This window comes from Thunnus maccoyii, chromosome 9, assembly GCF_910596095.1.
Source record: "Thunnus maccoyii chromosome 9, fThuMac1.1, whole genome shotgun sequence".
NCBI lineage: Eukaryota > Metazoa > Chordata > Actinopteri > Scombriformes > Scombridae > Thunnus > Thunnus maccoyii.
Genome location: NC_056541.1, coordinates 17,609,922 through 17,634,303, shown reverse-complemented (window position 1 = coordinate 17,634,303; position 24,382 = coordinate 17,609,922). Strand labels below are relative to the sequence as shown.

The 24,382-nt window shown below is 38.8% G+C and overlaps 1 protein-coding gene across 5 annotated transcripts in view; it reads left to right on the top strand.

Moving 5' to 3' along the window:
• The window catches only part of LOC121904321 (netrin receptor UNC5C-like), a 210,685-nt gene that overhangs the window by 99,009 nt on the left and 87,294 nt on the right, over positions 1-24,382 (top strand). For all 5 annotated transcript variants that reach the window (XR_006098207.1, XM_042422000.1, XM_042422002.1 and 2 more), the window contains exon 3: positions 12,850-12,993. Coding sequence is in view for 4 of the 5 variants with exons in the window: in XM_042422000.1 (XP_042277934.1) it covers positions 12,850-12,993 (144 nt within the window). In the remaining variant the exon portion in view is untranslated. The remainder of the gene's footprint in view (positions 1-12,849; positions 12,994-24,382) is intronic.

Here is a 24,382-nt window from a genome sequence, read left to right as displayed (position 1 = left end):
TTGATTTGTCCCATACATTGTAAAAGTCTTTGTTTTACCCCCCTCTCGGGTTCCAAAAAACTCCAGTCAATTAAATTGACCTAATTTACCTGGCCTTATTAAGCTAAACCAAATTATGACATCTAAATGTGTTAAAACCTAAAAATCAAGTTTGGACAGGAGCCAATATGTACTAAACATTGTCATAGCAATGATCTCCCTTCTTCTCTCCTTTTTGTTCTTTTCTTTCTTTCTCTCATTTTTTCCGTCCATCTCTCAGCGTTCATTACTGACATCATGTGCAGCTGCTAGTCATTTATTAGTCTCCCATCAGCCATTCATTTGCTAGCTGTTGGATTCCAGACGGTGCATTATGGAGAAGAGAATTCTGTTCAATTAATGACCCATGGATTTCAGCTCTTGTATGTGATGGACACCATGAGGTATTTCAAGGATTAGGATTACAGTCAGTTATTCAGTATATTTTGAACTACATCGAATCCAATTTGTTCTTGACATTTTCAGTGGATGTCTTGCAGCCACATTAACCAATGATATCTCATTTTGTGCAAAAGTTTTATAATTTCATGTCAGAGTTATCTTTCTGAGTATTCCTGCCTGTTGAAATAACCCTCAGGCCTGGTTAAACATGAATTTTGTTTTAAATGCTTCAGCTGCTTAGGATATGTGTTAATTTATGCATAATTTATCTTGTACAAAGCAATCATAATGTCACTTTGATAAAAAAAAAAAAAAAAAAAAGTGTGGTTGCATGCTACTTTGTACTGCTGCGGGACACTTAATCTCTCGTGCACATGCTGATCCATACAGATATACACTTGAAAATATAATGAATAAATAAACAGATGTCTTTATGCAATATCAAGGGCTGTTTGGAGAAGCTTTTTCAAGAAAATGGCTCTTTATGTTTTCATTGTTTTCTTTTTTTTCTTTTTTCTTTTGTTTTTTCATAGAAATTGTTATGAACAAAGTTTGCTGCAACTGTAATATTTTTATATATGTGGTTTTCTCTGAGCTAAACTGCAAACAGTGATATCCTTATATAAAGAGACTTCCATCATGCCTTTGTGCTTTTATGCAAAGCATTATGCTAGGCATGTACTGGCCATCAGGGCTGGTGGCAACTAATAATAATAATATTAATGATAATAACAGTGACAACCAAACCAATGATCAGGATCATCATTATTTAGTCTAAATGTGTGTTTATCTATTGTAATTGATGCAAAAGGGCAGTGTAGGTTGGATTTCTGATGTGAAGAGTTGAATTTTGGTTTATTGATTGGTAGTCTCTCCACTGAGAAATAACTAAAAGTACAATAAAGTGCAACATAGTCGCCCTGCCCTTATATTATTATATTTGTATTCATGTGCAGACTATGCCTAGTGTGTCCACAGCAGAGAGAGGAGAGAGATGGTATGAAAGAGAAAAATATAGCAGTGGAGCGATAGAAGGATGTGAGAGCAAAGAGGAGAGAGAAAGGGAGAGAAGAGAAGAGAGAGATGAGATGCTATTTTTTTTATTTTCTAGAGCTGTCTGTATACACAGTTGTTGCTAAATGCAATTGCACAGTTGGTTTCTGTTTCTCTGATTATAACCTTGGCCTATATTCATTAGGCCTACATTATTTTTAAAGGAGGCAACTTAATGTTCTCATTCAGCTGTTTGTTAGTTTATTTCTGAAAAATAAAGAAAAAATGATAGACAGTCATGATGTGAGAATCTCTGTTTTTTGGAAAGTTTTGGAGGACAAAGTATGCACATGGAGGCAGGGGGACTGTTGTGCTAATATTGTGTATCAGCAGCACGCATTATCCAGTTGTATTCCAGAAAAAAAATAGGCTGTCATGGGGCAGTATGTGGGCTGGTCTGGACAAACGTCCAGGACTGAATTTTTGTCCCAGTACATCCCTGCATTTTGGTCACTTTTGAACAAATGGTGATGACAATTAAAAGGAGATTATATATTCTAGATATTTATTATGCAACACAGTTGTAGTGAATCACACAAAAAGCTACTGTAGGGTCTGTGCCTGGTCAATGCACAGTGTGTGTGCACATGTTTATCTGTATGAAAACCTAAACTCTGTAAGCTGTTTTCCCCTTTTGTTTCCTGCTGTTTCACAGACACAGCTAGAAGCTATGGCCCCCATACTGCCTTTATTATCTCTGTCTTCTCTCTCTCTCTCCCTGTCCCATCCTCTCCCTTTCTTTTTTCTTTCTGTTTTTCTGCCTTTCTCTCTGGTTCATGCTGTTTTGTGCTCTACTCTAATTTCCACTAACGGAAATCGGAGAGAGTAGAGACAGATAAAACCTGAGCTTGAAAAAGCAGGGGAGAGAAGTAGGGGATGATGGAGGGATGTATAAGGAGGGTGCCTCTGAGAGGGCTGGAAAGGCCAACAGATATCAGGGAGTCACACTGAGGAGAAATATGATATGAATCCTGCTGCGTGTTTTCTTTCTCTTTCTCGCGCACACCCACTCTCTCTTCCTCCCTGTGTATATTTTCTCATCCTTTTTTGCAGCCTGAAAAGGAAAGTCAGCTTAAGTGCTGAAATGGTGTTCATTTGATCTTTGGGATCAAGATAGAAGAAAACAAAAGTGAAAAAAAAAATGCATCAAAAGTTAAAACATAAATGGAACAAGCCGGAAAGTTGTGATGCCTTGCACCAAAATATATTTCTAGGTTTATGTCTGAAGAGGATTAGGAAATTCAGCTTTTTTTCTTGTCATAGGGTAGAAAAGGACTGAAAAACTAAATGGCCTTGAGAGAGTTATTAAGTGATAGCAAGGGTGAAGTAAAGAAGGTTGGAATATTTAATGTTCAAAGGTGACAGCCCTAATAAGATGTTATGAACATTTTCTGTATAATGGATAGAAAATGTAGCTATATTTGAGTTTCATGACAGCCCAATAAATTACTTAGAATCTACTCACATGGAGCCTCATCTGGAGGGCAGGCGCGCCAGGTGAAGATCATAGGCAAGGATGGGGGGAGGGGGGAGGGAAAGCGGGCAGGGGGCAGAAGGATGGCTTAGGGGTTAGTGAGGTCAGCTTACAATTGGAGGGAACAAGCCTGATTCCCTAAGCAGCTCCACTGCCTGTCACAGTATCCTTGACAAACATAGCTAACTTGACTTGCTGCTGGGTCGCCACACCAGCTGTGGCCCCACCCTGTGTCCCAGGCAAAGCAGGATATGGGAACATTTTAAAAAAAGTACATGACCAGGGTTTTCCCTGCCTATCTAACTTAAAGGTGGTACACTTTTGTAATTGTACTTATCTTAAAAAAAGGCAGCGGTTGCAAGCATGTTTTGATTTAATGACTAAATAATTACGTTTGCAAGATGAATGTGAAGTATATTGTGAACTTTCTATGCCGTCACTCAGAGACTAATGTTAGCGAAGCGGAACAGCAAACTCCAGCAGTAACAAATGAGACCAGCTGACCAACACACACTTCAGCATTAAACAACTTAAACCAACTATGAGGTGAAGAAAATAACTTGGTGCTTAGTCTGTTTCACCTCAAAAACCCTGCGCCTGCTCAGCGTCTTGGACAATGATGGCTTTCCCTGGAGCTAGCGGTGCAGCAAAGAGACTGCTCTCCACTTCTTGAGATATGACGTTAATAACAACACAGCAGAGCACTCCGCTTCCCCCTCATGTTGTTATTCTCATACAGGCAGAAGACTGTAAGATGCTCTCAAATGAATTAATTTATGAGTTAATGCAGTTAACATTTTTTTAAATAAAAAGGCTGCAGAACATTTATCTTAATTGCCAGTTATGTTTCATATTATATTTCAGTGGACTAAGGACACCAGTGAATGGTTTGGCACACAGTCTACTGGAGCAAAAGACTTAAAATTGTGCCCCTTTTCTATTCATTCAATCGAGAATTGGTTTTGAATTGAGAATTGATTCTGAATGAAAATGGGCAACAAAGTATTGTGATAGTATTGAATTGGGAGATAAGCGTATCGTCCCAGGCCTACAAAATAAACACCGTTATCTTTCACACCCTTTATTTTTCATAATTTTGTTCCATCTTAAATTTAAATCCCTATGAACACTTTCGTCTGTCAAATCATGAATTTTTCACTTAAGTGCAAAACACTCTAAAGGTGTGTGCACAAATTGTGTACGCCACAACATGCATGTTCTCCAACCTTTGCCACCGTTTTTAAAAAAAAGAAAAATCCAGGGACAACCCTGATAACGCAACCTGCCATCCTCCAGATGGGCACTTTAATACAGTAGCATTATTAGCAGTGATATTTGCTAAAACATGTTTAGCATATCTCCATTTGAATAACTGTGACTTAAGGTGAGAACTAGCATAATTTGTCTAGATTGCATATCTTATTGAGAAGGGCATTTCCAATGTTTACTTAAGCAACATGCGTACGACCTCAGTATATCTCCATTAGCCTTGAAGTGTGCTAATGACATATTGTGTACTAGGTTACTTACCTGGTCTCCATTAGTCAAAGTGTGAATTGTTATTAGTCTGCTAGCACTGACCTGTGACTTCACATCTAGACATGCATGCACACACACACACACGTACATTATCGACACACACAGTATTGGCTTGGGTGATTTGTGACCTCTTTCCCTCCTTTGCTGCCATCTCACTCGTATTGATTTCTTCTCGTCTTTTCCTTCGGCTCTCCTTCTTTCTCTTCCTCCTAATGTTTCTCCTCTCTCTCCTCCTTCTTCTTCTTTCTGGCATCACTCCCACTCTCCTCCACTTTTGTTTCTTTAGCTCTCCTCCTTCTTCCATGTTTCATCTATTTCTTTCACTTTCTCTTTCTCTCTATCTCCTGCTCTTGGATTGTCCAATCTCAATTATTAACAACCACCAAGATTTGTAAGGAGGTCAATTAGCTTCTGTGTCAGTGACTCCTGATATGCAAGACAGCAGTGTGTTTGTGTGTCTGTATCAATTTTGTGTATACAACTGTGTTTATTGCCTGACTGTGTTTGTGCGTGCTCATGTGTATATTTGACTTTGTCTGTGTGTGTGAAAGATAATAGTTTATTTTGTGTGAAATTGTGTGTGTATCAGAAAATGCAGCTCTGTTCGTGTACACTTATTTATTTATTTTTTGTTGTTTGTTTGTCTGTTTGAGGGCGTGCTGGTGTGTGTGTGTATGTGTGTATGTGTGTTTGTGTAAAATTGTCTGAGTTTGGTTGCAGTTCCCTGTAGACTTTCGTGTCCTGGAATGTCCTGGTTCACTGCCTCTTTAGAGCTACTGGAGGACAAAACAGTGCACATTGAATGACATTCACATATGTAATGTGCACACGCACACACACACACACACACACACACACACACACACACACACACACATAAGTGGTATTCAAACATGGACCAGGAGGGACTGTGATGATCAATCAATGTCAGAGTGGAAGCCATTAAGAGAGTGCACCCATACACACACATGAATGTGTACACACAGTCTACTGTGTGCATTGCAAGTGTTGGTCACAGACCAGTGACTCTGTTCTGTCGATGTCCTGCATGATTTCCCTCTGTAGGTGAAGAACTCAGTCAAACCTTGCTCACTCTCCCTGGCAATGTCTCTCATTCTGTTGTCATCATCCTTTTTCTTTCTCTTTTTCCTCTTTCTGTCTTGATCTTTTTTTTTTTATATAACACTAATGTAATAATTCATGAAGGGCTCTCAGGTAATGTAACATGTCACGTCTTCAGCTCTTGAGTACTGGCTGAGGAGCGCCAATTGCATTTCTAAATGTATGACTCAACCGCCTAAGCTAAGTTGAACTGTGTGATTTCGGTTTTGCATATTTATGACTGTTATAACTGTTAGATTTGATCAAATTTGTGTTCGCTTATTTCCATCTATTTTACATAATAGCTTACATGCAGTGTAGATCTTGTTATTAAAAGCTACAGATATAACCACATTTGGTGTTTTGATGATTGTTGTGGAGAGTCATCAGTCCAAAAATCTCCCAAAGGTGTTCAACTGAATTAAAATCAGGTGAATGTGAAGACTAGAGCATTTGATTCACATCGTTTCCATACTCATCAAACCATTCAGTGACCCTTCGTGCCCTTTATTTTTTGGCAGATTCTACCATATGTTGCCCATCTTACATTACATAACATTAGTTGCTTTAAAATATCCAATTATTGAACTAACAAAACCGAAACTAACTATTTAAGCAGATGTGTTGAACTTACTCTTTTGATACAGTAGAAACAAACCTAGCTCATCACACTGTTAAGTTTCACAAAAATGTTACAAAATTCGCCTATACCCATGAAACATAATATATTTGATAATTAGCTTAAACATCAAATTAGCTTTGGAATTCATCACATTAACAGAGTTTAAATATAGTCGGTAAGGGTTCAGCAGTTACAGCTACATAGGCTGAATTCATCTTTTGTGGGGAATTGTATTTTCTCTCACAGCTCCTTCACAGGGAGGTCCTGGTGCTGGGTCACTTACTGAACAGCACCCCTGTAGCTAGATGGCATTCAGTGGGCTACTCACACACTTCAGCAGGGCAGATGCTTGCAAAATCAGAGGCTTGAACTTGTGTGTCTCTTGATAATATCTTAGTATATCTAATGCTGGCCCCCAAGGTAAACGGTACATCAAGTAAGAAGTGAGAAGCCTTGTTTTTGTTGTTTTCCCTCCAATCATACAGATATATTTATACTATTTCTATATACTATTTGAACTCTTTTTAATGCACAAATGATTGTACCTTATGACATGTGACAAATAAATTTGACTGATTGATTACAACCAGGAGACAACACAATAATAGGAAAACATTGTAATATAATGTAATCCCATAAAACAATACCAGTAAACTGCTCTAAAACCAACAAATATGACATATTATGCACTTCACAGATGTAGTATTTGTGGCAGGGCTGTTCATGTTATTGTGTCCACCCACTGGATGTTTCTATTCTGACCTCATGTCTTTGTCTTTTGTCGGGCTCTCTCCCTCTGTGGCGCTGATGAAATAATAATAACCAGTGTTGACTTTTTCTGTATCCTCAGTTTCTTTTCCCTAAAGGCCTGTCTGTTTGACCTGTCACTGATCACATTTAAACACCACAAAGCTTTTGAGTGCTTTTTTCCCCTGTTCCCTTATCTCTTTCGTTTTCTAAACCATTTAGCCTCAAACCCCCGTCTCTGTTTTCATGTCTGTCCCTGACTCGCTGGCTTCCTTCTGAATGTGTTTCTCTCTTAACGTTTTTTTTCCTACGTCTGGTTCATTTGATTCAAAGAAATCAAGACTTTATATTTTTGTCTGTGCCATTACTGTTTTTTCCTGCTTTCTTCATCTATTCTGTCAAAGCACAGTGGGGAATAGAGAGACATAGGAAAATGGAGGAATATATGAAAGAGACGGACAGATTTGGTTTAACAGTTACTGTGGCGAAATGGCAGGAAGCATCTTTTTGATTCTAATTGTTAACATGAACACCAAATTATTTTGTCTAAGCTGGACAAGAATTGTAACTAACTGGATATTTTTGAAATATTGTTCAAATTTTAAAAACTTGTAATCAGATGTTTGACATTGAAATAAATTAGCATAATGTCCTGTGTACCAACACAAATTTGTAGATGTTACTAATTAAGAACTAATCCAGTTAATTAGAACAAACCCGTTAATTTTGTGTTTATTGCAGGTTTAGTAATTGACTCAGCGTTTGTCTGCTTTTTGTTTCGCTGGTGTAAATTCATGTTTAGAAAACATGCTTTTCTGCTTTCATTACTTACATTAGCTGCTTATCATCATCTGCGGCGGCTGTGGCTCAGGAGGTAGAGCGGGTTGTCCACTAATCAGAAGATCAGTGGTTCAATCCCCGGCTCCTCCAGTGTGCATGTCAAATTGTCCTTGGGCAACATACTGAACCCCAAGTTGCTCCCGTAGGCTGTGCAATTGGTGTGTGTGTGTGTGTGTGTGTGAATGAGCATTAGAACTCCTGATGAGCAGTTTGGCACCTTGCATGGCAGCCTTTGCCGTGAATGGGTGAATGCTGGCATGTACTGTAACGCATTGTGAGTGGTCGAAAGACTAGTAAGGCACTGTATAAATGCAGTCCATTTACCTTTTACCATTTACCATCTTTTATTCCTCCGACATTCCCCCAAATTTGATAACATGCAAAACTCCTGTCTTTGAGTTTCTGCTGACACATAATTTTTATTTGAGCTCTGACAAACAGTTTCAGCCTTTTAAAACAAAATTCTCCAAACTTGTTCTGAGTGCTGGGCATCAAAAATAATTTTTACCTTATTTTTGTAGCTTTAGTTCTCAATTCCTATCAGGTAGGCTAACAATTTATCAAGCAGGTTAATTGTAGAGCCATAGGGATATAGCAACTCTGCCATAGCATTACAGTGGAGTTGGAATGCAACATAAGGCAACAGGTTTAACCACAGTCACTGATTATCTCACAGCATTTGAAAATGAAAGTAATGATGAATGCAAAGTTATCATCCAGACCTTTCTGTTGTAAACATGCATTTTCGAAAGTTAGTTTCAAGTTGAAATCTGTTGTAAACAAACATTATAGGTTATCTGAAACATGCTTTAATCATTGCATTGTCCTCATCACATTTATTAGGAGGTACAGGATTTGTGGGCAATAACAAATATGCATCCTCACAGAGAAAATAATTTGCACATCTCTCCTCTGCAGCCCCCAAATCTGTATTTTTATGCGCATATTTACTTCCAGGTCCCATTTGTATATATATTTAAAAGTCCAGACCTGACAAAGTACATCCACCCACTCCTTGTAATGTTACTCCCCAGCTGACAAGTAAACTTTGTTATAAGAATTGACACTCTAAGAGAAATATTCAGAGTTGTGCACAGTTTTGTGATTGATAGAAATGTTTGTGATTCTATCCACTTGGCTTGATACTAGTCTTCCATTTTTTATCTACTTCTTTCCCCTCACCTCCCTCAGCTGGCAGCAGCGGTTTTGTTGATGTGAAGTACTGTCATGCTACAGAGACCCAAAATTCCATGCTAGTCTTCTCATAACAGAATGATGTTAATGCTCTAAGCACTGTATCTAAACAAAATAAGACACAGAGTGATCTGGGACTTTTTTTTAAGCCTCTGGTAATTCAGTTGTTTTCTGCCCGGCAACATTAGCTTTGTGAGCTTTGCATCAGCAAACAATAGAAACTACTTGGGTTTCATCAATTACTACAGATCCAGTGACATTAGTCTTTATTTCCTTTATGTGTATCCCTACTTTTTTTGTTTTTGCTTGACATGTTTTCTTTGTTGACATGACACTCAAGGGAAACAAGGGAATCCGTTTCATGCTGGATATAGAAAGCTGTGCATTTATGATGTGTTGCAAATTTGTGATGTCGAAAGTTTGGGATACTTTTTTTGTTGTTGTTGTCAATTTTAATACTTACTTTTAGTCCCCAGCTGACATGAAAAAAGAGGAACTCATGGAAAGTGCCATGGAGAGTAAATGATTACACCCATAATTGCCAGAAAAATGTATTTTTTGTTTATTGCTGTGGTACCATAATGAGCTCTCAGTCAAACAAATAAGTGTACACAAAAATAAATAGGAATAGTACCACAAAGCTGGACAGGTTTATGCTGCAGCTGGAAATGTTTTGTTTATGTTTTATTATTGTAGTCGGAACACTGAGACTCGCGCATGAGAGAACGCACTCTATAGTGAGAGTTTATTCTTACTCTGTGAATGTGTCTGAATTTCACAAATAGTGGAAACCAACATAGTTATGTTTATTTCAGTACCTGCTTCAGTTACACCTTGGAACTCAACTAGTATGGATAAAAGGATCACCATGAGGAATGCTATTCATCCCTCTGCACTGCTTTCACAGCGATACTTTCCTATATTTGATTGAGTATGTTCTAGTATTTAGTGATTGGTTTGAGTAGCAACCCCTGGATCTTGTTTTTGACGTGATAGATCATTGTCAGGTCACTGTCCACTCTCAGCCAGCTAAATTTGAAATGTCATATTTTCCTCTCTATTGGGGTCATCCATTCACATGAAGCCAGCAGTGTCAGATTGTTGTATCTTCTTCAACACATTTTTATCATTGCAGCCATTCATTATTTTTTCCTGCTGCGAAACCAATTCTACTTTACCAGGTGTTCTCTGTTACCCTGTATATGTCCCGTTGTTGTTTTTTTAAAATTCTGTCTGTTTTGTCAAACCCCTGTAAAGCTCCCTTCAATATTATTTGTCCACTAACTAACATCGCCCTGTTTCCTTCCATGCAATACCATGCAACGCACATCCTGGTTTACCCCTGACATCCCTAACTCTGCTGTGTTATTTCAGGATCAGCATGTTGCAGCAGTATATTGTCATTGTCAGCATGTGATTCAGATTTTACATCTCCTATTCTGAACATTGGTGTGTAAATAAAATAAAGCAGAGTGGCACACAAGGAAAAAGCATGTGCTTACTTGTGTGTATTTTTCATTTGTATTCAAAAAGGAGAAAAGTACTGGAGAGGCCTCCAGCTTTGCTTTTTAAGTCTAATGTTTTGTGGACTTGATTCACTTCAACACAAATATAATATATGCATACATAATATATGTATATTAAGGCATGCATCATAAGAACAACTTAGAGATAAAACTTAGCCACTGCAGCTTTCCTCAGTACTCTGCCAGGAGAAAGTTGCCTCTTATGCAACATAATCCAGCTTCAGTTTTTCAGTCAGAATACCTGAGGTGCAGCCGCTGTCCCACATGCTGCAGTATTATTCTCTAAGCAATAAATATTGTATAGCAGGTGAGAATGCAGACTAATATCTGTAGGTTTGACTGTTTTCTGGAATGATCTGTAGGTTAGGTAATGTCAGCATGGGTAGACATGGCACTTCATGGTCTGAAGATCCTTTTTTCCTTTCTTATTTTCAGATTTCTTATTTCCTGATTTATCATTATATATTTATGAATATATAAAACAACTGTTTATGCATTACTCCAATGGAAAGTATACAACATAGCTATCAGCTAATACTCGAACTGCTCCTGTGATTTAATAATGTTTTACTGCTAATGGTTTTTGACCTCCAGTTTCATAAGCCGTGTATGCAGTGATACAGACACTTTAACTGCACATGTTTTCTTTTATTTGTCCTCAGCACAAGCTTCCTCGCCACCTCTCTCTCTGTGTCCCTAAATCCCACGGACCCATTGATGTACCATCCCATACGCTTTGCATTTGTTTGAGTTCATTTGCCGTAACTAGCTGTCTGCCTCATTTGAACCATTCACTTTAATTGCCCTAACTTTCCTCATTACTTCGGCAGTAGCATGCTCACTGGTTTCTACCTCCTCCCTATCCCTTTTGCCCTTTTTGTCCTCATGTTGTGTTTTTGCTCATTGCAGCTGCCTGCCTACTATTTCTCTCTGCTTTAGTCCTGGGTTGCTTGCTGGTTATAATTGCCTCTTTAGCTGCCATTTTCTTAGACTATACCTCTCTTGCTGTGTCCCCTGCTCTTTCATTTTAAGCTGTGAAGGCATAACAATCTCCCTTGTTTGCTAGTTTGCTCAACCGCTGGTATTCACACTAGTTTTTAGACTGTCTTTGCTATTTGCCCTCATGGCTCATAGCACTCTCCCCCCTTACTGGCTATTATTCCCTGTTTTGGTAGCAGTACCTTTCACAAGCTTTTTACTTTCTTCTTTCCCCTCTGTGCCATCAGTACTGTTTGAATTGCCACATCAAAGTTTAGTCTTTACTTTTATATCTTCATGTCCCTTTTTCTTATCAGTCTTGATTTTTTTTCTAACTCAAAAGGCACATCTTCCCATCTTCAGTTAGCTGCCACGGAGTCCTCATAAGTAATAGGCCCAAGTCAGATTTGTGGAGCCCCATAGAGACAGTTGCTCGGGTCTTTGTAACACTGTTGAACCTGGAATAAACTGCCAAGAATTTTTCTCATAACATTTTGCCCGTCTACTCCCCAGTCCCCACATACTTTTACCTAAAACCCATTTTTATCTCCTTTCCCTTTTCCTTTTCGTTTCACATTTCATTGCCCTCTTCCACCTCTTATTCTGTCATCCTCTTTTTTTTCTTCTCACCTAGCTTCTGTCATGTTGCTATATATTACTTCTACCAGTCTCCCTCATTTCCCTCCCCTCTTTCTTTCCTGTCTGTGTTTTTAACCTTCCCTCATTCCTTCCTCCTTCTTCTTTTATTCTTCATTATTCCTTTCCTTCGCCGCACACCTCTCTCCTACATGTCTTGCATATTTTCATCCTGTGTTTCTTCCTTGCTCCTCCATTTCCTCTTTCCTCTGCAGTCCTCCTCTATTTGTACTCCCGTACAGTCCTATCAGTAGGGTGCAGCTATTTAAACCTCACACTTATTCTATACATGGAGCTGCTTTCAAAACACCAAAGAAAAGAGGGAATTGGAGAGCGGGCTGCGATAAGTGGTAGAAGTGCAAAAGAACAATCTCAAAGTTTACACTAAATCCAGAGTGAATCTACTCAGTAAAATGACCCGAGTTTGTAAATGGCAGCAGATATTGTATGATTATCCCTGCCTCTATTTACTTGCTAAGATATTTACTGTGCACTGCTTTAACTTTTGCTTCCTCGGCTAACATAAAAGCTGTATCACCGGAGTTGAAGCTTGAATAGACTTAAGCTTTCGCTTTTTTTTAGGAGCATCAGCGGCTCACCGGAAAAACTGGAACTTGTGACTAAGTCACCTATTTTTGGAGCCTGTTTTTGTTTGCATTAAATATCAACAGATAGCCTATCGTAAATGATGCAACAGTGCCTTTCCCTTTCGTTTACAGGTCTGGTGGTGAGAGAAGCCAGCATAGAAATAACACGGCAGCAAGTCGAAGAGCTGTTCGGTCCTGAAGATTACTGGTGTCAGTGTGTGGCCTGGAGCTCCGCTGGAACCACCAAAAGCCGCAAGGCACATGTGCGCATCGCATGTGAGTACAACCAACACAGTAAAGCATGCATACAACATACTCACTTGTACATGAAGACAGACAACATCATAAATAAATGCAACTTTGTCTTTGCAGCGCTCTCTAATCAAAAATATAATTCAGCACATTTACTCCATTGTATCTACACTCAGATTCTTACACATGTACAAACACACACCAAGACTGATGGAAGGCTGAAAAGAAAATCTTCTCCTAAATCAAGAATAGGTACAATATTTTTTTATCATCCAAATGGCTGGTTAAAGACAAAATCCTCAAGATTTCAGTCCTCCTTGATTTGGTGACAGCTGTGTTAACTTTAATTTTAAGTTTTTTTTTTAACATTTAATACAATAGGTCCCAGAATTCTGGGGGCAGCAAACACTTGCTGAGCAGCTGCTTTGTCAGAAATACAACAGGGGAGCAACTGGTATATCTGTTTACAGCGCAGCCATACTTTCTTTTTTTTTTAGTCAGTCAGTAATTTGTCTTTTCACATCATCTTTCAATGAGCAACCACAATCTGACTTCATGCCACACACAGCACTGGTGGCTTTCAACACAACAACAGCAGTGCATGGTACAAGGAGTGGGTTGCTGAAGAGTTGGAGGTGTGTGCATCTTCATCTAACAGCTCACTGTGGCTGCTCCTTCTCGTTACATGATACCCTGTTATATCTAAAACCGATCCACTGACAAGTGTTATTTTTTGCAAACACCATTTTTGATGATTGCTGTTAGCACTAACCTTGGCACCCTGTGTTTCACCAGTTGAATACTTATAATGCCACTGTTACTGTTTAATAATAAACAGTAAGGCTGTTATCAATGTAAATAACTCTGGATTACATGAAATGTTTCCTGTGAATCCCTTGTGTGTGAAGACAATTTGAATCCAGTGCAGGAATGGTGGATTCTGCCACTAACAATGAAAACTACTATATTGAGAGGTTATGACAGAATGTAAACATAAAATGGCTATTACTGAAAAAAATTAAGACCGTACATTTTTAATCAAAAATAGGGTTTGATTTCATGAAAATCTTAAGGACTTTAACTATCTATTTTGATGACTTTTGATGTGGAAAGGTGCATAACTGTCATGCACTGTAAATTTTTCCTCCAAACACTAAAGGCTCATTGGAAAAAAAAAAAAAAGGATTCCGGTCTAACTTTCAAATACTTTTAACACTGAATGATGCATGATGGAGAACTTTTCTAAGCAGAGATTTAGCTATATAACTTCAATCTACCATCAGTAGCTTCCTGTTATGGTCTGGTGAAGAATTTAATAAGACAACTGGGAGTCTGACTATAAGGTCACCAGAAGAGCACAGACTCAATATCACTCTAGCAGACAGTGTTACCATGGCATGTAACACTACGTACATGATCACATGGGGAAATCATTTTAGGATTGTAAGACCACAACCACAGCCTGGGGGAAAAGAAAAAGGTTGAATCCTGTCATGAATGATGGTCACTTTACGGCTCTGAAGCAACTGTGTAGCAAGGGAGTTGAGATGATTGATAGAAATCACCTAAAAAGCTTTGTTTGTTCTTTCAACATAAGCCTCATATAACCGAATGGATTGTTCTTTTAAAGCTCCTTTCACTGGCCTGAGAGTTGAACCCACAATAGTAGTTTTCCAAGCATCATTGCTCTGGTCAGTTCAGCCATATAAGACAACTGGGACTTGTCTGACTGCTCAGGTTATAGAAAGGTCAACCAGAAAAGAAATACCAATAACAAAATCTACCCAACCTCCCCGGTTTGCCTGGCTTGGCAGTGAGGCTCTGCTTGAGTGAACTCTCAAAAGGACAACTGAGGGCTTTGATAGAGTCCATTCATGAGACACACAGAACAAACTGCACACATCCTCACATGTAGTACTTTAACAGACAGTATCACTGTAACAGACACACAACCTGGAAATCTTCTTTTCCCAGGTTGCTCCTTGTGGCTATGCAGGAGGAAATCCATCATTTTGACCCTTATTTTTTCACTTCAGTTTATTTTATTTGGCAGTAAATATGTCTTGCATTTTCATTTTTGCAGGCCTTGGGGTTGCTTTATTTATTTACTTACTCACTGAGGCACATTTATTTATTAGTTTATTTAAATAGTTTAACGGAAGCTAACACACATTACATATTTTGTTTAGGTGTTAAATCTTGGGGGAAAAAAGCAACAAAATAATTAAACTGATGATCTAATTATAAAAAACAAACCTACATTTAAACATTATATTTAAATATTATACATTGCTTAAGTGCAGAGGTAACACAGCAGGCCTATAATGTATATTCATTCACAGAGCAATACTACATAATTTTAAATCAAGACTTTTATGCTGCATATAAATTAATGGGAAGTTAATGGGAAAATGAATTCTAAGAAATACTTTATGATCACAGTTGTGTAGTAGTACCTGAGCAACATATTTCTCAGTTAATTTGTGAGCTTCAAAACATTTAGAATGTAGCACAGAGCATCACTACTCTCTGCATTGCTTTGGCAAGTGAGGACGGTTTTCTGTCTGTCAGCAGAGAGTTAGTGACACAGTCAGAAATATCCTTCTTAGCTCTGCTAATAACATTCTCGAATGGAATGGGCCCTCCTTGGGGTGCAATAAAAGCTGGGTAATGTGCTGTTTTTGGCTTACACTATAGGGCTGATGCATGCTGAGAGACAGATGCAGGCAAGCATACGTATACAGGTATCTGAGACTCACAGAGGCAAACGTGAATATAGACACCGACAGCACAGAAATGCACACAGAGAACTAAAGGCCACATTCCTCCATGACTTACCTTTTCAGCATGGTAGTCAACATATGAAAGTACAGCTGGGTTTAGTGCACACATTAATGTGTATATACTAAATATATATATATATATATGTTTGTGTGTGTGAGAGAGAGACTGTGCCTTGGATCACTCCATGACATATCCTTGCCATTAATAGGATGATGCATTTCCAGCCCTCAGTAAGAAGTGCCATGTCAATCACAGTTAATCTTAGCTCAACCACGACAGTTATAAATTGACCTTCATTTTCCTGATTTAACTTCTTCTGTTTTTTGTTTATTTTTGCCTAATGTTTTGCGTTTTAGCATTTTGTGTCTTTACGTACCTTAATCTGATTCGTTAATGTATACTGTACTTCTACTACCTCCACTACTACCACCGATAAGCTAAAATAATTTTGTGTATGGTGTAATTTACATATTTTTCGACTTTTCAAGGCCTGCCCAGTTTTTAAATATATGACAGCCAATCTTATACACTGAATCAAAAGTAAATTATCGTTCTATCTATCCTGTATCCTTTTTTAACCTATTTTCAATCAACTTCTTCACACATAGTATCTCACACACGTACAGCCTCTACTGGAGGTTAGGTGGAGGAATGGTGATGGAGGATGCTTCTAAGAAGACCGGAAGGGCCAATATATATCAGTGAAGGGAGAGATGATAGATATCCCACATTCTCTTTACTTAACTCTCTCTGTTTCTCTTTCTCTTGAGAGCTCTCTCATTTCTATTCTTTTTCTATATCATGTGCATTTTCCTTCTGACTTTGTCTGTCCCTCTGTCCTTCACTTTCTCTCTCTCTCTGTTATAACAGTGATTTTTCCCTTAACCAGATCTGATTACACTCAGCCCCCTCTTGCGATAACCTTTTACTTCAAATCGACCCAACCTCCTGACCTACCCTGCTTTCGGCTCCTATTTGGATCTACTGTTGTGATTAAAATGCTTCCTGGCAGCTAGAGCTTGCTGAGCAAAGTGTCTTTTCTACTGCACCGTGCAATAGCAATTCAGCATTTCTGTCCTGCGTTCCCATCTCCTCTTCCCACTCATTTTCTTTTTTCCCCATTCCTATTGTCTCCTCCTCTTTTATTTTCTTCTTGCTTTGACTATCATGTGCTTATTATTTCATTCTGTCATTCGTGCTCTCCTACTTTGCCTTTCTTTCCCATATTTCTGCATCTTCAGGCTGTTTTAATAACTGTGGAATTAACACTCCAAGGCAGTAACTAAACACGCAGTTTGTAGCTGGATAATGGCAATCAGTGTCGAGGTTGTGAAAGTGTCAAACACACAATCAGAGATATTAAATCTTGGCGTGATTTGTTGGTCTTTTGGAGCAGGGCACTTTAGCTGAGTTATGAGTGGTGCAGGCAGCTTAATTCAAGTTTATAAAGCAGGTGAGGCAAACACACACACACACATTCACACACTCACTCAGACACGCATAACGTTGCATGCACATACACAGGAGTGAGCGAAACACAGACACATACACACACACCCACACACAAATGTGCATGCAGTGTCAGTTATGCTCTTTGGCCCTGGAGCTATCAGGTCAAGTCTTTCTCCTTCAACGGATTAGCAATATGTCAAGGTCACTCACACATACACACACACACACACACACACACACACACTTGCACAAACACCCAGACACACACAAATTTCAGATGATGGCAATTTGTTCTGCCATCTTCCACTGAGACATGTGTGTGCATAGCAATCAGGAGTCCAGGCACTCAGAGGCACAGCAACCCAGGCAGCTACTTGTGTCAACTGGAAAATGTCTGTTACTGAATTTATTATGTTTTGTTTATGATGCAAATGTCTCAGCTGCATGTATTTAGATTTTCCTTCAATCATGGAAAAATTAGACTGAGGAAAACAAGACTCAACAGTGATTTCTTGTGTTAGATTTTAAGCATTGATTAGAACCACACTCTTGTATATTACAACCTCAGATCCAGCCATGTGTAACCCAGTAAATAGAAACAACAGGAGAGAGTTATCCCACCCCTCTGGTATGAAACTTGCTCATCAGCAGCTCATAAGCCCAATTGCTCCAACAACACAACCACAGTGTAAAAGATATTTGACCTTGGCAGTTTCATCAATGCATATGAAAATCAGGACAAATGAACATGGAATTATGAATCAAAAGGTCCATGTTGTGTGTCCCTCTACACTGTCCAAAATACTGTCAGTGGAAAACCCTCAGTTTTTCTCTGGATGACATGGTTTCTGGCTTTGAGAGAGACTTCATGATGGTCACAAACACTGAATAAACATTTTTATAGCAAGAACCCATAGAGTGTGTGTGTGTTTGTGCGTGAGAATGTGTATATGTGTGTGTGTGTGGTTATGATGTCTCACCAACCCATTAAGCCACTGAGCGTTTTCCCAGATGTCAAGAACTGCTTCAGCGTACTCTTTAAGTGTTTAAGTGGTAAGCCACAGTGTTGAATTGGTCACACAAAACTAAAGTCACATTCTAAAGCCCAAGTGTGATATACACAACATACAGTATATAAATTCATAGTACTCTTTGTAGTTTTATATTAACATATTGAAAATGTATCTATATCTATAATCATATATATTGTTTCAGAGAGAAATAAAGAAACCACTCTCATTTAGGCAGGAGGGATTATCATGTTTAAGAACCCCCGGAGCTGCTGAGGTGTCTCCTGAAACCATATGTACTGTATAGGTCAAAGGTAAAAACAATGAAGGCTTAGCAGAATATAACTACTAGAGGTAGTGGGTAAGCCCTTGAGATTTTTTTTTTGTCCTGAGTCATTTGACAGACCAGGCTCTGGAGGAAACTTTGTGCTCCAGAGTGCTGGTGTTATGTCAGTGAATTGGGTTGTTTACCTTTTCAAAACTTGACTGTGGATGGAAAGACCTTGTCTGATGTCTAGGGTTGATCACAGGTTGTTAAGTGTTGAAATGACAGGGTGGAGAGTTTGGTGAGAGAACTGCTCTGGAGTGGAAAGCGACTCTCTAAAGTCACTTAGAGAAAATGACTCCCTATATAACCACACTGAAAATGACAGCAACATTCAAGGTCAGTCTACTTTCATTTCTTCCATTTCTGATATTTTGGAGCTTTATTGGCATTTGACGACTTGCGTATAAGTGCCCAAAGATAGAAGAGATGCCCGACCGTACACTGCAGTAACACTAAATACTCTATGACCTTAGGATGCACTCGTGTTGTGTTGTCATATAAAAAAAGCAATATATGATGATTTTCATTCTTTTGCATAACTATTCCATGTTTCTTAGGAAAGATATTTTAAAAGCCTAGTGGATGAACTCAAGATTAATGGTCATCAAGCTAAATATTATACACAGCACATAAGAAAGTTATTCAATAACTAACAAAATCACAGCATCTGATGGCTTTCTTCCACAATTTCCCTACATTATCACATTGTGATGCAACCAAAATCTCATATTCCAATGTAGGTCATTTCATATTCCGATAATGACACATATCACAAAATAGTTTCCAGTCCGCCCCCGCACCCCCGTCAGTCCATCTTCTGCACTGATTAAATAACTTTTTTCTGGCTTTTTACTCACAAAGCTTTTCTTGCACGCACAGTAACATGAAGAGCGGTCGTAGCTGTCGTCAACTCGAGTACTTCACCTGGTTCACTGTCTCTCTGCTTCGCAGACATTCGGAGAACTCAGCTCCGCCCTCGCCGAACCACAGAGAGCAGAGGGAGACTCTCACACTGTGCTGAAATGAAATGAGTGCACATAAATTAGGTAAATAACATAGATAAACATAGTCTCTACTGCGTTTTGCCGTCATTTATGGTCACGCTGCTCTCCTCTGCTCTCTGTTTGTCAGTGAGGGCGGAGCTGCGCCCTCTGTGTACACACAGAGGAGAGACAGTAAACCAGGTTAAGTACTCGAGTTCACGACAACTAAACTTGTTACATTAATGATAGTGCAATAAAAACTATTAACTTTTAAAGTAATTTATTAATTTAATCCATGCAAAAGATGGACAGACTCGAACTGACAAGAAACTATTGCTGTGAAGAGTGTGATTTGCGACACAATGAAATAAACGGAAGAGCTTAATATGAAATGATAGATGTTTTGCTATTGTCACATGATATATACCGTCAAATTGCACAGGAGCAATTTTTCTTTTGTTCTTTTAATACATGTATTTTAATTACAAATCTATTTACATTTCCTTTTTTTCTAAAGTTTCTTAAATATAATCATACCCTCTTGTGTGTTTTATCATTTTATCATTAAGGTTTTTTTGTTTGTTTGTTTGGGTTTTTTTTATTTTGTTGGGGTTTTTTTTGAAGCCGGAGGTCTGATTGTTTCCATTGCATGCCATCATGGAGGAAACTGGATGCCCAAATGATTCTCTCTGAGACTAAAGGAGAGTACTTTCCTCTCTCTTTTCTTCCCAAGCATCTCACATTGCTCTTTATTGCTTGAGCAGCTCCACCAGGGGAAACCGTTATGATTTGGCATGGGTAGCATGCAGGCAGAGACACCCATTTTGGATAATTGCTCTGAAATGTGCTTATGCAGAGGTGCCTGAGGCAACAAACTAACCACAAACATAATAACCGTTTTAGTTGAGCAGTGGAAGACAAAGTTTTAGGACAGAGGGGAAGGAGGCAGAGAGAGATGGAGAGGGAGGGAGAGGAGGACGCTGAGAGAGAGGGAAAGATGAGTTTATGCAAGAAGAGGTCATTTTTGAATAGATGCTTACTATACCTTATTGTGTATATGTAAGGGAGTTCACAGTGAAGAACACTTTGCAAGTTTGCCCTCTGTACTTTTCAACCCTGCTGTAGTTCTAAAAAGTTGTTTGGTGAGTTTTTCTGTGCTTTTGTTATATTTATGAAGCTGGATAACGTTATCTGCAGTTTGGGAGTAAAGTGGGGTCAGTGATTTGATATAACATAGCCGTCCTTCCCCTCCTGTGCACATATTTCCCTTGGGCACATATTTGCACACATACACAAAAACACACACCTTCAACTGATGTGAGTCCATGGTGCCTTGGTGTCATGAACGCAATGTCATGTTCCCTCTTTCTCTAAAACACACATTCTTGCGCACACAGGCGCTCTGGCTGCCGAACTGGTAAATTTGTGTCTGTGATAGCTTAGCGCTGTGTGTGAGTATGTATGTGTGTGTGTGTGTGTGTGTGTGTGTGTGTGTGTGTGTGTGTGTGTGTGTGTGTGTGTGTGTGTGTGTGTGTGTGTGTTTTGTCTGTTCCTCCCCAGAGCAGTTTGCTTTAATCTCCTTTAATTTCATTCTCAATCTTTATGGAAATCAACTCTCACAGCCAACTCCTCATTTCACCATCTCCCTTACTAATTAAGACCAGGAAATTGTTCCTGGAATTGGCTGTCATGAGAGAAGTGCGTCTCATCCCTCAATCACTTCCTCAGTTTTTCCTTTTGACTGCAGTTGTTTTTTGTGCATTTGTGATTACGTGTCTGTTTGTCTGTCCCACTGTGCGAGTGTTGTAGCTGCTGTTTTGTCTCAGTCTCCTGTGTATTTTGCTCCTCCCTGTGACTGTATCTTTCTATCTCTCTGTCGTTCTCTCTTTGTCTTTCAGTATTTGTCCATGCATGTACGTGTGTCTCTGTATTTTGTGGGTAGCCATGTGGTGGATTTAGGGCTAAAGCTTTGGTTGATTACTCCCATAATAAACCATCATGCTCTGTTCAGGCTGTCATCCCCCACAGGGATTGATTATGAAGTTATCATTCTGCCTCAGCAATGCTCTGTGTCCTCGCATAACTCCCTTAGGCAATATAGCTCTACACACAGGATCTGATAATGAGCAGTGTTATATTGTATGCAATTTAGGTGAGAAGTTCTTCTGGAGAATTTTGGAAATCTTAAAGGCTTTGTCAAGGGTGTATCTCTAGAAAGCAGACAACATGATAACCTCTAATGCTTTTTTCACACAAATGGATTAAAAAGTGACAGGCTGTCTGTTACCTCTTATGAGTCTGTAGCTTATTTTCTGGTTTTCAACTTGAGTACAGTGTAGCTTCTAGATTTACATTATATTTACCTTGCAATCTATGTTAATGAAACAATATACAACAATGACACACAAGCTGGCAAGAGTTATTAACATTGCACTGACTGACGTTTTAAGTATCTAGAAATTAAGCAACTTGCTGAATACCAGAAAATTACTTTTTAGAATTGACTTTATATGTGTCATTTGTCCTTTGTTTTGTACTTCACATCTCACTTTAATACACAATATTAGCATGTCTGAATTCCCTGCTGTTCATCATCAAAATATACAAGACACCCGATATACATACGACAGATGTATTATGTGCAAAAAGTCAGATTCCTGCAGTGTATACAGGCAAAACTACATGCCAGTCTATGGCAGTACAAGATAAGTAAGTTCTGTATCATTTATCAGCCACTCAGGGATTTTACACACTTGTTTTTGATTTTTTTTTCTCTGACAAGTGTAACTATGTTATCTATTTTCCAAACAAAACCATCAGTGTTCCACCACTATCAGCTGTCCCAAAGTCATACACTGAAACTGTAAACACAATGTTAAACTTGCAAATTGTTGATCATAGAGCCTGATAAATAGGGGTGTAATGGTACACAAAATCCACAGTTCAGTATGTACCTCAGTTTTGGGGTCATGGTTTGGTGCGATTTTGGTACAGCAGAAAAAAAGAAAGGTATTAAATAACATTTTGGTCTTTTATTTAAAAAAAATGTAAACATCCAACAATGGCTCATTGGCCATAACTGTTACTGAAACAGTTTAGTTTTGCTGCAGTGAAAAAAAGAAAACAACCTTTATGTTTCCTGCAAGGAGTCAGGACAGCTGCTGACAGCTGTTTTATGCTGATTTATGGTCCAACTGTATATAAAGTAGTCCACCTCCAGCAGCCACAACAGTAACATGCTGCTATATCTATATCTATCTATCTATCCATCTCTCTCTCTTTCTCTCTCTCTCTCTATATATATATAAAATTTAAATAGAAAAATTTAAAGCCATGTTAAGCATCCATGTAACTGAGAATTGCAACCGCCTTATTTAAGCTGGATTTAGTCTCTTCCTTGTGTGTTTGATGTTTGTATTCCCTATGAGTGTTTTATTTCTACTTAAACTGTAATGTGTTGTTTTGGCCAAGTCTCCCTTAGAAAATAGATTTCAATTTCAAGGGACTTCTTGGTTAGATAAAGGTTAAATGAAAAAATATCAGTCAGAGGGACCAAACCATTACTTTTACTTTCATACTTTTTAACTAAATTTTTCCTTCTCAGAACTGGTTCTTACTCGGTGCTGTCTGACCACCTCAGAAATCAAATGTGTTTATCGTTGTTCTGAATGGCTTCCCTCAAAGGCGGAGTGAAAAGCTGACCGTTACAGAGAGGGGAGGGGGACGGGGAGATGCGGTATCATTTCTCTACGGAGATAACAGACCTTATTTTAATAATAGTGTTGCACTTGGTCAGTGTTATGGGTCTCTCATTTGTCATTCTGACAGCAGCGACACTACAGGGTAACCAGGGTAACTAGGCTACCTTGGCTAAGCCAGCTAGCATGCTATAGCTAAGCAGAGCGCTGCCACAATGTTCCGGGTGGGACTTGCGCTCTAGACTTATTGTTCTACACATCAGACTAAGTGGATTATTGAAATATTCTGACAACTGTTTGGGTCACGGAGTGTATTATTCATACGACTGCATGTACCTAAGATTGATGGTTCGGGAAGAATACACGTACTGTTACACCCCTACTGATAAATGTTTGCGCATTCATTGTACAGCCATAAATAAACAGTAACAGAGCTGTCTCACCTTTCAACAAGCATTTTCTCCTCACCAATGTCTGCACAAAACTCTCCATGACCTCATTAAAATCCAAGATCACTTACCAGATCACTACATGCAAATAACTAATTATGCACTCTTAGGCTAAATGGGATGTTTCCTTCTTGGGATATTAAACATTGTCCACACATTACTTATTGCGATTTGTGCGGTTTAAGGCACAAAAAAAATTTCCTCATGTTGATGTCTTTATAAGCTCTCGGGAAATCTGTCTATTCACTATGACTGGTTTCCCTTTTGCTTCCCCAGTCTTTGAGTCTGTATGTGTGACCACAGAGGAGATTGACTCATGATCACAAATCCAAACTATTAATAAGCAATAAAACCAGCATGTGTGAATTATATCTTATTGGTTGGATTCAAAGTTCTAATAGTATGGCGAGCCAGACACTATCTCTCCCCTTGTCTTTGTGAATAAGATTGAGATCTTGATAAAAGAGATGTAATCAAAGCTAGATTGATGGCTGCCAGGTTTGATGGATTACTGGTTGGTTTTGAGAGTGATAAGGCAGATTAATAGAGATGATACAAGGGGGACTCACAGACATGTGCTTCTATTGAATGGTTTGATATAGAGACTGGTGGACATGAAAAGTACTTTAATGGGTAAAGACCAAGCAGGTGGTTTTGGTATTACGAAAGAGTAAGGTGGTCTTGGTGTGTGCTGCCAACTTCTCCCTCC